The sequence below is a fragment of the Octopus bimaculoides genome, chromosome 24, assembly GCF_046866305.1.
Source record: "Octopus bimaculoides isolate indiv1 chromosome 24, ASM4686630v1, whole genome shotgun sequence".
NCBI classification, from domain to species: domain Eukaryota; kingdom Metazoa; phylum Mollusca; class Cephalopoda; order Octopoda; family Octopodidae; genus Octopus; species Octopus bimaculoides.
The window spans coordinates 3,782,979-3,798,337 of record NC_142951.1 but is presented as its reverse complement, the minus strand read 5'-3'; the positions used below and the strand labels follow the sequence as shown (position 1 = coordinate 3,798,337).

General features: G+C 35.2%; 1 protein-coding gene across 1 annotated transcript in view; it reads right to left on the bottom strand.

Annotated features, from left to right (window-relative positions):
- LOC106875693 (uncharacterized) overlaps positions 1-15,359 on the bottom strand; it is a 248,912-nt gene that overhangs the window by 233,357 nt on the left and 196 nt on the right. The window contains exon 1 of the mRNA XM_052976736.2: positions 14,738-15,359. This exon is cut by the window's right edge and continues 196 nt beyond it. Within this exon, the coding sequence (XP_052832696.1) occupies positions 14,738-14,810 (73 nt within the window). The 5' untranslated portion in view covers positions 14,811-15,359. The remainder of the gene's footprint in view (positions 1-14,737) is intronic.

Genomic DNA, 15,359 nt, shown 5'->3' with positions numbered 1-15,359 from the left:
TCTAATGGATTTACAAGAGCTTCAGTAGTTCCTCCTAATTCTGCATATGAGTAACTCTGAGTTTTAATTCACCTATGAGATTTGTATGCGCATGCCAGTGTTTCCAGCAGAGTGCTTTCCTTTACAGTCTAAAAATTGCTAAGTATTTTTTTCCAGCAATGGGAGCTGAAAAAGAGTTGCATAATTTTTAAATGGAAATATACATTACCCGCAAACATAATGTAAATTAAACGCACACGTATGACCAGCAAAACACACACACGCACATTATTTATATATATATATATATATACACACACACATGTGTGTGTATTATTGGCATTCCATAATACGTACAATGGAGATGCATCTTACTCATCATATATTCTATTCATGTCAACACGCAATCATATTAAACACATATGTAGGAATCCTTTTGAACACGTATACATCTATTCCATTTTAGCATCTAATACAATATCCTTTTTGTGACATGTTTTTGCCGATCATTTTTCTTTTTGTGTCACATTACTCAACAACATTTACTGCATATTTCTGAATATTTTTTTTTTCATACATAATACACAATCATTTTTTTTTATTCAAATCAGATATTTTTTAATCATTTCGTCACATATTATTTTTCTACGATTTTACGATTATTTTCATCAGATTTTATCCAATCTAACTTTTTTATCAGATATTTGTCAATCCATTTTAACTATATTACTCTATTACTTTTATCAAATAGCACATTATCATTATCGGATTCAAGATTCGAATGTGATAAGCTTATATATGATACCACAAGCTAGAATTAAAATCAATGTTATACGCTATATATGTCGCTCCTCATAAGGGCTGTGTGTTAGTAGAAAATTTTCGTACAATGTAAAAGAAAATTAGTGTTTCTTCTTTCATTGTTTGTGGCAACCGACATCAGATTTTCAAATCTGCTCGGCTCGACTCCGTTCTAGCGTCAAGGAAATAAGTACAACATATCGATGTATATATATATATATATATATATATATATATATATATATATATATATATATATATATATATAAATATATAAAACTATCTATCTATATTTTTCTATATCGCTTTCGAGGCAAACCACACTCAAGCGAAGCACGAATCATGAGAGCGGACCCTGGGAAAATTGGCTGTGCATCGAGGCCCCTACTTTTGGTGATCGCAGCCACCATCACCAAGGCCGTGTCTGCATTACTTAGTTCTCCAGTACCAGATTCTAAAAGGCTTCACATCGGAAAAATTGTGTACTTGCGGATGCTTCTTAAAACGTTTAGTCGACTACCAGCATGCCCTCAGATTAAAGGCTTTCGTCAATCAGGGTCACCACGAGCATACATAACACATACAGCAGCTGCCGAAACAATGATAGCAGCAAAAACGTTCGCAAATATTTCCCAAGAGTATTGTTGAAGAAAATGAGTCATTCCCGGATATAAAATGAATAACGTTATTTTACTCTGAACAGAAGAATATTGTGACGTGTTCGGTTTTATAGCTGCAAGACTAGGCAACGGGAGAATAGACTGAACTTTTACACACACAAACACACACACGCCTCTTATCTGTCTTGTTTTAGTCACTAAACAGTGATAATGCTGGGGTACCACCTTGAAGAACAAATCAACCCTAGTAATTTTGATTTTCGGTTTTTGTTAAGCCTGGTACTTTTACTGTTGAAACAGCTAAATTATGGGAGAGTACACAAATAAAGTCAGTTGTGTAGCGATGGTGTGGTGACAAAACAGATACAAAGTCAAGCACACACACACACACACACATATATATATATATATACGATGGGATTCTTTCAGTTTCCGTCTACCAAATCCACTCAAGAGGGTGTGGTCGACCCGAGGCAACATTAGAAGACTCTTGCCTAAGTTGCCACTTGGAATCATGTGGTTGGGAAGCAAATTTTTTACCACACACTCACTCCTGCACCCATATATATATGTGTGTGTGTGTGTGTGTGTGTGTGTGTGTGTATATATATATATATATATATATAGAGAGAGAGAGAGAGAGAGAGAGAGAGAGAGAAAGATTGTTTGTATGTATACATGCGCGTGGTATACATAACACATATGACAGTGTTTGTGTGTCTATTATACATACATCTCATTACAACGATTAGCTGATATACATGTTGTTTGGTTACTTTCTCCCTACAAGTCTTCCATCGTATAGAGAGAGGAGAGAGAAGCAAATAGAAGTGCAAAGAGAGTTAACCCTGACAGATGCAGTGTGAGAGAACTAGTACGTTACCAGACAATGAGTAAAGGGATGCTGTATGTAAACATTGTGGAGAGAGAAAGAATCATAGAAACTGAGGAGGAGAAGGGAGAGGGACAGGGAGGGGGAGTTACGAGCTGCAGCTCTACGTAGAAGTAATGTTCAATATTTAATACATTCAGCTATATTCGTAATTTCTACCTCAAATTATGCAATAGTTGTTTTGATAAAGATTAGACTGCGGAAGTCGCCAAAATATATCATCCGTTATAATCTCTTATTTAGCGCGACAGAGATGGCCACAATATCCTACCTCAGTTGACCAATAACAGAGACTCAAGAGTATGGGAGGAGTTATAGAAATGAAAGAAAAAAAAAGACACAATGTTTTTGCTCAGTTTTATTTGGAGTTTTTTTGTTTAACTTATTTTTTTTTTGGTTTCTGATCGGAAAATGCCTATACATTTCGTCATTTCCTATAAACAAGGATATATTTGATAAAAGGCTGGTTCGTATACCATATTTCCTTACAAGTTCTCATGGCGGGGTGGCTGGGGTAATATACCATTCATATGATGTTTGATATTACGAATTAGACATTACTGCCTATGATGTTGACGGCTGCAATTACTGTGTTGCTTTAAGGCGTCGAGCTGGCAGAAGCGTTAGCATGCCGGGCGCAATGCTTTGCAGTATTACGTATGTCTTTATGTTCTGAGTTCAAATTCTGCCGCGGTCGACTTTGCCTTTCAACCTTTCGGGGTCGATGAATTAAGTACCAGTGGCTTACTGGGTGGATCTAATCGACTGGCCCCCTCCCCCAAAATTTCGGGCGTTGTACCTAGATTAGAGAGGATTAACTGTCTTGTTTGTACAGCAATTAAAATTCGGGTAAGTCGACCTGTATTATTGCAGACGGATGTGTTAGCATACACAATATAGCTATCTCAAATATTGCCTAATATGGTAAGAAGTTGAATAGAAAACGTAGAGCTTATGTCGTTGAGTGTACAGTTTTACGTTGCAAAACGAAATACCCCACTTTTATATATTAAAAACTTTTGGTCCTGTTCCAATGTCAAAAATTAATAATGAACACCCGAGGGCAGCACTCTACAGGAATGGTAAACAATTTTAGGAATATAAATGTTCGAGAACAATTCGATCGAACATATGTTTATACTATTACGATTTCACAGATTTTTCCAGTTTATTTTATGGCCATTCTGTAGCAATGGCTTGAAGACAGGTCGTTTGAATAAACACTGATATGAACATTTTATTTAATTTTGAATAACTGACTGCCACTAAACCTATACCGGCTTAGCTTGCCGAAACCTCGAAGTCATAATCAACAATATTTTTGTATAATAATAATAATAATAATAATAATAATAATAATAATAATAATAATAATAATTCTTTCTATTATAGGCTTAAGGCCTGAAATTTTTGGGGAGGGAACTAGTCGATTCTATCGACCCTAGTGTTTTACTGGTACTTACTTTATCGATCCCGAAAGGATGAAAGGCAAATTGACCTTGGTGACATTTGAACTCATAACTTATGGACGTACAAAATATCGCGAAGCATTTTTCCTGGTCTGATAACGATTCTGCAAGCTCGCTGCCTTTTTAATAATAATAATAATAATAATATCATGTACATTGTTTTGTCTTGGTATAAAGGATGGTTTACAGCAAATATTCGACCCAATACCACAGATTTGCTTCTCAGTTGCTTGACATTAACCAGTTGAGCATGTTCCTGACGATATGTGTATCCCTGATCACGAACGGAAGTCGTGGGGGAGCATCAGAATCGTGTTGAAAGGAATTTGGGGAGGATTGAATCACTCACCTGTGGAAACATGAGTGTTTTGTTCATCATCCTTAAACAAACCTTATTCAGGGACCTTTTGAGCGGATCGGGCTAATCAAAATTCTAACTGGGCCCCACCAGAACGTTCTGCACTGTATATCTTGATATGAGATCACCATGTCGTGCACATATGGTCGTGATGAATGCGCTTAGTGTAACCTTGTAAGACGGGCAGTCATAATGGGTATATTGGGATTCGTATAATTCTACCCCAGTGTCACTCAATAATAATAATAATAAAATTCCCTGATGCAGCACGAGGCAGTCTCTCCCATGGCTTCTGATCTTAAGTGATTAGAAGTGTTATCATGTACATTGTTTTGTCTTGGTATAATAGATGGTCTACAGCAAATATTCTGCTCAATACCACAGATTTGCTTGTCATTTTTTTTTTTTTTACCTTAACCAGTTAAGCATGTCGAGCATAACTTTTCGCTGAGCATCATATCCATGTGTTGAGAGAAATACTTTAATGTTTGAATAATTCTCCTCTGGAAACATGGCTGATTCGTTCAACATCCTTAAACAACCCTTATTCAAGGACCGTTTGGGAAGAATGGGTTACTCGACCTCAAGAAAAATCTAACTGGACTCCATCTTCAAGGTCCTGCGCTGTTTATCTTGATGTGCGATCACCCTGTCACGCACATATTGTTGTGAAGCTTATGCCCGGTGTACCTTTATCAGACGGGTAATCATGATGGATATACTGAGGTTCGTATATTTTATACACAAGTGTCACTTCGATGGCACGCACTGCTCTGTCATTCAGTAGTAGTAATAATGATGATGATATACATTGAGTATGTAGCCTTATCGATCATTGTATACTTTTCTTCGACGTCAACAATATGAATGGCAAATTAGAACAGAAGATAGCATAATGAAGTTGTTAATAATTTCGGAACTGAGGTCATTACCAATTAGACTATTGTTTTTATATGATCTAAATTTCCTGTTAGCCATTAATACTTTATTTTAAAAAGAATAATGAAAACACGCTTTTCGTTTGCTACTATTTCATTTTAATACTACGAATATTCTGGAAACCTTTGTAAAAGAACCGATGAAAGAGATTTATTCAAAGGACTTAGCTGCCATGAAGAAAGAACAGCTAACGCAGACGCAAAACACTATCTGTCGATTCAAAAGAGAGAGCTGTATTTACATTATTTAGACCTCCCCCCTGTGGGTTGAATTAAAATAATAGACATAGAACACCACTGGAAAATACGAAAACTAAAAGAAGCAGCACGTATGCTAGGACACAACAACCTCCTAAGCAGACTGAGTGCAGATACGAATAGCATATGGGAACCGGTATTAAGAAAGGATAGGAAAATATTCGATTTATAAGCCATAAAAAAAACACTCCAAGATTCCGAGCGACCTGAATAATGGTAATAACATCGAAAAATACCTTAGGAATGAGAGGCCAGGTTCGAAATTTCCCCAAGACACCTGATGAAGGCTTGAGGGTATATCAGCCGAAACGTTGTGTTAACAACAAACAAGATGAGGACAAATATCCGTCAAATGTAAAAAATTGTACGTGGTAAACGTTCGAGGAGCTTACGCTTGAACTATGTTTGCTCATAGATCTGCTTTCTCTGGTATAACCTGAATGTAAAGAACATAAGAAATAAATGAAAGAAACATCTAATGACTTGCCTCGAGGCCACCATTACTAATGGTGTAAATCTGAATACGATAGCGAGCCATAAAGAGGAAGGAAAACACGTGTTTAGTCAAATTTCTTCCACTTTGCAGGAATGTTCCGGAAGACCGTTTGAACAAGTTCTTAGAACATTTTTTTTTTCAATTGTCTTTCCAACAATCCGTGAATATTTTTGCAAATTTTTATACTTTTATTTGTTTCAGTCATTAGACTGCGGTCATGCTGGAGCACCGGCTTTAGTCGAAGAAATCGACCGCAGGACTTATTCTTTGTAAGCCTAGTACTTATTCTACTGGTAAATTTTGCCGAAACGCTAATTTACGCGGAACACACCGACATCGGTTGTCAAACGATGGGGAGGGGAAACACAGACACACAAATATATATATTACGGGATTCTTTCAGTTTCTCTCTATCAAATCCACTCACAAGGCTTTGGTCGGAACGTGGCTTTAGCAGAAGATGACACTTGCCCAAGGTGCCACGCAATGGGACTGAACGAGGAACCATATGGTTGGGAAGCAAGCCTCTTACCGCAGAGCTACGCCTATACTTCATACTGAAAGAAGATAATTGTTGTAAAATATTCATCGCATCTGGAATGTTTGTGTCACTTATCCAACAAGACCAGAATATAATCTTGGGAGACAAACTGTGACATGAAAATACCATAATATCTGAATGAAATGGTAATGGGATGAACTCATTTTGTGTGTGGTTACTATCGAGACATGACTTTTCCACTCCCGCATGTCATTCTGCCAGAAATTGTTTAACCGTATGCAGTAAATTTAATCTTGAATCAAAGTCTGAAAGTATATAGAAGTGAATGAAACAACATGAGTCTGTCGGACTACCACCAGATATTCGATTAATCTCTCAAATATTAAGCACGACCCTAAAAACAAAAAGATAACATTGAATGAATGAATGGATTAATTAATTAATGGTAGATGTAATATGATTGAAAATAACCACAACTTGACATTAGTTGCCCAGCTGAAAAGAGAATGAGTTAGTGCAAATCGACTACAACAGAACTAAGCTCGGCAGTAAAAAGTTCCCCCGACACCGAAACAAAATCAACCAGTCAAAGAGTGTCCCAGGGTGATCATTCATTCGAGTTTCCTGTCATCACATCGCAGATTCTTAAAACAAGAATGTTATATAACACATATAATTATATAACATTATTTAAACTTACGTAGCGTTACATAATTTCCTCCTAAATGCTACGGTAAAATGACTGGATGGTCAGCAGTGAAACGAAATTCGTTTCATTAGATTTGACCTGAGGTCAAAAAATAGCAACCAGACAATGATCATCCAAATACACGAATGCTAAAATTGCAACAGCATCAGAACCAACCATGCGCGTCCTCGCATCCTGCTAATATTCAGTGTTAAAATCGTCTTCAATCATAAGTTACACACATAGGAATAGAAAGACGCATTAGTCTATATCCTGAATAAATTATATCTGAAGTAAAGACAGCATAGACAAGGCTGGTCAATTTTTTATCATCGTGCATCATTACAGGAGCACTCTTGGGATTAAACATAAAATATAACTTCAATAGCAACACTTAATACAACTCTGAACCAGAGTTATGTTTGACAGCAATGTAAACTACAATGACAACATTGTAAAAATTTCTAACAGTTTTATAATCTTCTGGCAGTGATGGGTTCAAAACAGATTCAGTAGAAGTGGTGACGGAAGGTTAAAAGTTGCTACAGGGTATCTTTTTACTCGAATAAATTCAAGATAAAGCATTCCTTCAACAGTTTTTCATCGACGTATTATTACATCATTCACCTACCATTGCCTGACATACAGCTTTCGCGCACAATCGAGGATAGTTTAGTATGAACATATTACATGTTGACGCTTTTGGTAGCTGGGGACCCAATGCAGTCGGTACGTTAGACAAACTAACAAATATAAAAGAACGATGCATCACAACTGTATTGTTTGATTTCTAAGCACTAAAGGATGAAAAATAAAGTACGCTCGACATGATTTAAAATAAAACCACCGAGTTTCAAAACAAATGTTTCAGCGAATTATTACTGATGCTGTACCGACTCTGATAACTGGTGTCTCGATGCTTGCATGAATGTACGGGTCTCTGTGTATGTGCACACGATATGTGCACTATGTTGCGCGCGCGCATACACAAACAAGCGCGCGCAAATAAATATATATACACATATAATACTCTATATACACAAGAATCTCGTTAATAGCAACGCCCAGAATCACATGCATCAGTGTAATACATGATATCTACATGATATCTACATGATATCTACATGATATCTACATGATATCTACATGAACTCAATGCCATTTGTCCCGTTTGCACATATATCAACGTGTTCTTTCTTTCACTCCTGTCTCTCTCACCATATATATATGTGTGTGTGTGTGTGTGTGTGTGTGTGTGTGTGTGTGTGTGTGTGTGCGTGTGTGTAGGTAGGTAGGTAGACAAGAACTGTCATTTTTAATGCGCTAAAAAAATCATCTATAGGTAATTGAATCGACCTAGTCTGTGTCTTGCTACTAGGGATACATTTCTCTATGACTAGATTCGGAAATTTGTAATTTCTCATTCCCATAGTCTTTAATCTATAGTTTAGAACTTTTTCTCTGAGATCAACTGCCAAAAGTCAACGAGAACCAGAAAGATATTCCTCCACAAGTGATGGATTCTCTTGCCTATTATGACGAACAATTGTTTCTCTGTTGCTTGATGTGAGCAGTGATCAATTACATAATTTTTGACAGCGTAACTCTGTTAACCCTTGGAGGGTGAGAAGCAGGTATATTCGCTTAAAATTACATTATTGTTAACTGTGGAAACCCCTCCTGAGGCTACCAGAAGCGGAGACGCTTTAAATTTCTATCAAATCTTGATATTTTTGACATATTTTCACCAAATATCATATTACAGAGCAAGGATCAAATATTTCTAGTCGCTGATATGAGGATCCTACCTACAGGTTACACTGAAACCTTATTGTAGGAGATGTCCATTCTAATTGTTGGTACATCATTAACATTTTTACGAGGAAGACCATGAAATTCAATCACCGAGCCCAGGACTTAATAAGGCATAATCTTGTTCACATATAGTCTAAATAATCACTGTAATAAGCCTGAAGCTTCGCGCTACAGTAACAGTCGTCTACATAGTGAAGAAAATTTGCATGTTCTCTCTTAAGATCTTTTACATATTATTATTATTATTTAAGGTGGCGTGCTGGCAAAATCGTTTGCACGTTGGACGAAATGCATAGTGCTATTTCGCCCGTCGCTATGTTCCGAGTTCAAATTCCGCTGAGGTCGAGTTTGCCTTTCATCCTTTTAACAGTCGATGAAATAAGTACCAGTTGAGTACTTGGGTCGATGTTAACGAATTATCCCCCCACCCAAATTTCAGACCTTGTGCCTATAATAGAAAGTATTATTACTATTATTATTAAGGCGGAGAGATAGCTCAACCGTTACTACGCTGGATGAAATACGTAGCGATATTTCGCCCGTCGCTACGTTCTGAGTTCAAATTACGCTGAGATCGAATTTGCCTCTTATCCTTTCGGGTCGATAAATTAAGAACCATTTGACTACTAGGGTCGACGTAATCGAATGGCCCATATCACCCAAAATTGCTGCCATTGTGCCTTTACTAGAAAGGATTATTATTATTATTATTTTAAATTCTTAGTCTGGAGGGCAGGCCGTATACTTGAGGTCTGACAAGGGGCACCATGATGGGTTGATAGAAGTGAGAAAAAGACAATTAGAACACAAGATCCTGTCAGAGTATTTGCAAGGGAGGGAACCACACTAAAGGCACTTAAAAGATCATAAATGCATAGGGACATGAAAACAATTATTTGAATAAGTTCGTACACATAAATCTCTCTCTCTCTCTGTATATCTGTATCGACACAGGCTTGGCTATGTGGTAAGTAGCTTGGATTCAGTCTTACGGCACAGCATTTTGCTCAAGTGAATTGTACTATAGCGGCGGGGCGACCCAAGTCTCGTGAGTGGGAGTGGCGGACGGAAGCTGGAAGAAACCTGCCGTGTATGTGTGTGCAACTGTATATGTGTATGTGTTTGGGTGTTTTTCTGATTGTAGTGCTTCGCTCCCCTCTCCACACACACATTCCACTTTCCATCCAGATTTCTTCCGTCTTCGTCCACGTAACGTGGCGGTACGGCACAGGAAAACCGGTAAAATAGTGCCAAACCAAGAACAAACCAAAAACAACGCTACCCGGGGTGAATTTGTTCGACTAAATCTTTCAAGGCGGTGCCCCAGCATGGCCTCAGCCTAATGGCTTAAACAAGAGATGTGTATGTGTGTGAATATGTGTGTGTGTGTGCGAGCGTGTGCGCGCGCGTAAACATACTTTGCATACGTGCACAAAGATATCACGACTACATCTGCAGTATATATAATAAATCATACATGCATATACATACACAGACATACACACACACACACATATATATATATATATATATATATATATATATATATATATATATATATATATATACGTGTGTGTGTGTGTGTGTGTGAGCGTATGTGTGTGTTGTGTATATATTTATTATAGAGAACAACTTATAATGAATTTGTTCATACGTACCCTGAAATACAGGGACATACATATCAGTTAAATCTATATATCGCCACACAATTTGTGAAATAAAATTGCTAACGTAATCATACGCGGGATAAAAAATAGAAACTAAATTTACACGTACGTAAATGCTTTTTATTTAATTACAAAACTGTATTTAATACATGTAAATGGATTCGTCGAATAATGCTATTCCGTTGGTAATTAAATTATAAAACAACAGATTTAATTAAAAATATATGAGCAACACAAAATAACGATAATGTGTAACATTAAACACATTGTAATCCATTCAAACATTCACTCACACACACATTGTTTTAGAGCACCCTATGCATTTATGCACACGTATCTATCTTCTATCTATCTAACCACCTAGCTGTCTACTTACCTGTCTATACATCTATCTATCAATGTATCTATACTTTCCTATCTATCTATCTATCTATCTATCTATCTATCTATCTATCTATCTACCTAGCTGTCTGTCTACCTGTCTATCTAATCTATCTACCTACTTGTTTATCAGTCTATCTATATACATACGTGTTTATATATCTATCGATATATCTATCTCTTCCTATCTATCTATATCACTCTATCAGTCTATTTATTAGTCTATCTATATACCTACCTGTCTATCAGTCTATTTAACTACCTACCTGTCTATATATCTATATATCGAGCTATCTATCACTTCCTATCTATCTATTTCTTCTTAATTATCTATCTATATATATATATTGGTGTGTGTGTGTGTGTGTGTGTGTGTGTGTGTGTGTGTGTGTCTATACACGCACGCGTATAAACACACACTCTCATGTGTAGGTTATGTGAGAGTACGTTAACAACCTTTTGCTTGATCGGTCTTCTGCGGATTACTTCTCCCGCGTGAAATTTAAAGTAATGAATAAAGAATGCGGCTTGAAAATGATAGAATTAAATTTGGGGGCACGTGTACATTTATGAACATGCGTTTATGTAATTTTATACAAACTCGGATTTATATAAATACGTACATGTTATACATGTTTTACACATCTGTATCGATATAGAAATATATACGTATTATATAATATATACTCCACTGACACCTGTAAACGTGTACGAGTGTGCCGCGTGAATACGCATGTAAATAATTTCTGAACTCGGTTCCTGACTCTAATGACAGGGTCAGTTACTTTTGTAAATGCAATCACACAGTCAATAGCCGAAACGACATAGATAAACAAGTCCACACCACGAACATCGCGCATATGCATACATACATGAATACATACTGACATACACACACACACATATCCACATATACAATAATGCGTACACGAATACGTACACGAATACGTACAAACGTACGTATACACGTGTGTATTCACGCACATACAATCACACACACATACATACAGACAAGCACACACATATACATACACATATATATACATACGCGTGTGTGTGTGTGTGTGTGTGTGTGTGTATACTAGAGAGAGAAGAAAAAAATAGATATATATACACAAACATTCATACATAGTTATACGTATATATAAACACTTGGACAGACACATACATACACGAACACACACACGCGCACACACACACACACACTATAATATTACAAATGTATCTGCCCCTCTGTGTGTGTATGACTGTGTGTCTGTGTTTGACAGGTTCTACTATTTCATTAGACGCTACTTTAAGGAGAAAACTAGAAGAAAATAAAGAATAAAAAAATAAAATACGACCGATGTCAACGAAATAACGCATTCGTCTCCACTTCATCGCTTGATAACGATCTAAAGTAAATTTGATAGTAAATTTCATTGTTTGTCCACTCTCATAAAAATGAAAATAGAAAACAATTTAAACTTAGGGACGTAAATATTTTCACTATTTATAAGTGGAGTGTATCGTTCAAATTCTTTAATTATTAGCGTGTACGTATGTATGTATGCTTGTAAGTGGACAGGTATGCTTGTTGTTATGTATGTGTAATTCTGTTTATGTATATATAAGTATTATGATTATATATATATATAAATATATGTGTGTGTTTGTGAGTTTGTGCTCGGGCGCGTGCGCATGTATATATGTGTACACATTTGTGTATATATATATATATATGCATGCATATATATATATATATATATATATATATATATATATATATATATATATATATATATGCGTCGGTGTATGTATGTTTGTATGCATATAAATGTGCGATGTTTATGTATGTATTTCTATATGTATATATATATATATATATATATATATATATATATATATATATTGAAGTTTTGATTCAGAACCCCGGCTATACTGGGACACGCATATATACATAACTTCAATCTATCTACGTAAATACAAATATGCACACGTATATATGTATATATATATACACATATATATATACATATGCATACATACATACATACATATATATATATATATATATATTTATATATATATATGTATATGTATATATATATGTATATATATATATATATATATATATGTATATATATATGTATATATATATATATATATATGTATATATATATGTATATATATATATATATATATATGTATATATATATATATATATATATATATATATATGTATATATATATATATATATATATATATGTATATGTATATATATATGTATATATATATATATATATATATATATATACGTGTGCATATTTGTATTTACGTGGATAGATTGAAGTTATGCGTGTATACGTCTGGCTGTATGTACGGTTGTATGTTGGTAGATACCTATGCGCTTGTTTATGTATGTGCATGTAGAAATATACGTACGTTTATACGTGCCCGCATACATTTACATGTACGTATTAACTGATGTGTGCATATTTCTAAATATAATTGAATATATGAATTTTAATATTTCTACCTAAATATTTATGCATTTATATATATATATATATATATATATATATATATATATATATATAAATGAAATTATATTCGTCTATGTCTTTTTCTATCTGTCAGTAGAGATATGTTTATACGTTTATATGTATGTACGTATTGTAGTCTTTACAATAGTATGCATGCATAATTGAGCATATGCGTATAATGCATAAATCTAGTTCAGTATGCATGTGTGTATGTGTGCTCCTGTATTTGTATAATACCTATCCATCTGTCTGTATTTCCTTCTCTCTCTCCCTGTATGTGCGTGTGTGTCCGTCATAAATATACTTAAGTATGCGTTCCTATGATATGCAAGTGTGCATGAGCTTGTGTGTGCATGTATGTGTTTGTATCAGTGAGACCACAAATGAAGTGATCTGGTGAAGGATCTGCTTTCGAATATCGAGGGAACGAGTTGGATCCCTGTGCATCCGCTCGACTGGATGACTTGTGATTGAAGCTGATGAGACGTAAAGCGTGAAGCACCGACGATTCGGTTGTACCTGAGATACAAAGGCCCAAATGCGATGTACTTTATGCGAAGTGGATAAGGAATTATTTCACGGGTACATTGAGTGTGTCTTTGGAGCAGACAGCAATTTTCACGGCAATTTGATAAGCTGGTAGGTTCTTTTCATTGAATAACTAGAATATTCATCATAGTAAACGACGGAAATCCATATATTTGCGCACGTACGAGCACACATACATACATAATATATATACACATTTACACACACACATATATATATACACACATTTATACACACACACAAACACATATGTATACACACACATATGTGTGTATGTATATATATATATATATATATAATTTTATATATATATATATACATATATATATGACATGTATTTTATACGATAATAAATGAATATTTATGTATGTATATACAAAACGCGAATATATATATATATATATATATATATATATATGTGTGTGTGTGTGTGTGTGTGTGTATAAAATGTTGTGTGTATGTGCGCGCGCGCGCATCAGTAAAATACATATAGATATATGGGCGTTGTTGCAAAATAGACGGTGTAGAATGTTAGTTCTGAAAGTTTCTCACTATATCAGCGTAATGAAAATAAAACAGATAAGGGTAGTGAATGAACAAGCCTTATACACACAAACACTGACACACGAACGCAAACAAACGCGTACACACAGATATTTATGTACACAATTAAAATTACATTTGTGTGTGTTTGTACGTTTGTGTGTGTATGTGTGTGCGCGGGTGTATGGCTGCGCTGTGAATTGTCATATATTTACATGCAGAATTAGGAATAGGGCGCTTGAGCAAGTTCCTTACCGTGAATGGTCGTTAATAATCCAAACACTGCCGTGCATAAGAATCCGATGTTGTTTCCAAGCAACGAAATCATTTCCTAAAGTCCAAAGTAGAATTGGTATAACCTATAAAGCGTGTCAGAATGTTTAGAAGTGACCAAAATTCTTCGCTGAATTACTGACACTATCATTTAACGTAAGCATATATAGGCGCATATACACAATTGTATGAACATATATACATGCGTACATACATACATAGAAACGTCGCTTTATGACGATATAGAGAAAGGAGATTTGTTAATAATTTGTAAACTTCTCAGTGAAGCTGCGCATGTATGTCTTTGTGATATTATATCGATATATATATATATATATGTGTATGTATACGTGTTTGTGTGTTCTTTTTTGCTTTTCTTTTACACATACAATTATATTCTATATCTTAAGTAAATTAATTATATATGCATACATCTGTATAAGCATGTATATTTGTGTTTGTGTATATGAGAAAATGTGAATGTTTTTTTGTGTGTGTTTGTCTGATCAGCTTCAAATGAACACTCTGATTCCTCAAAGACGTAGAGTGATTGCAGCTTTCAACCTTCTTCTCACACGTTCTTCCTCTCTCTCTCTTTGTCTCT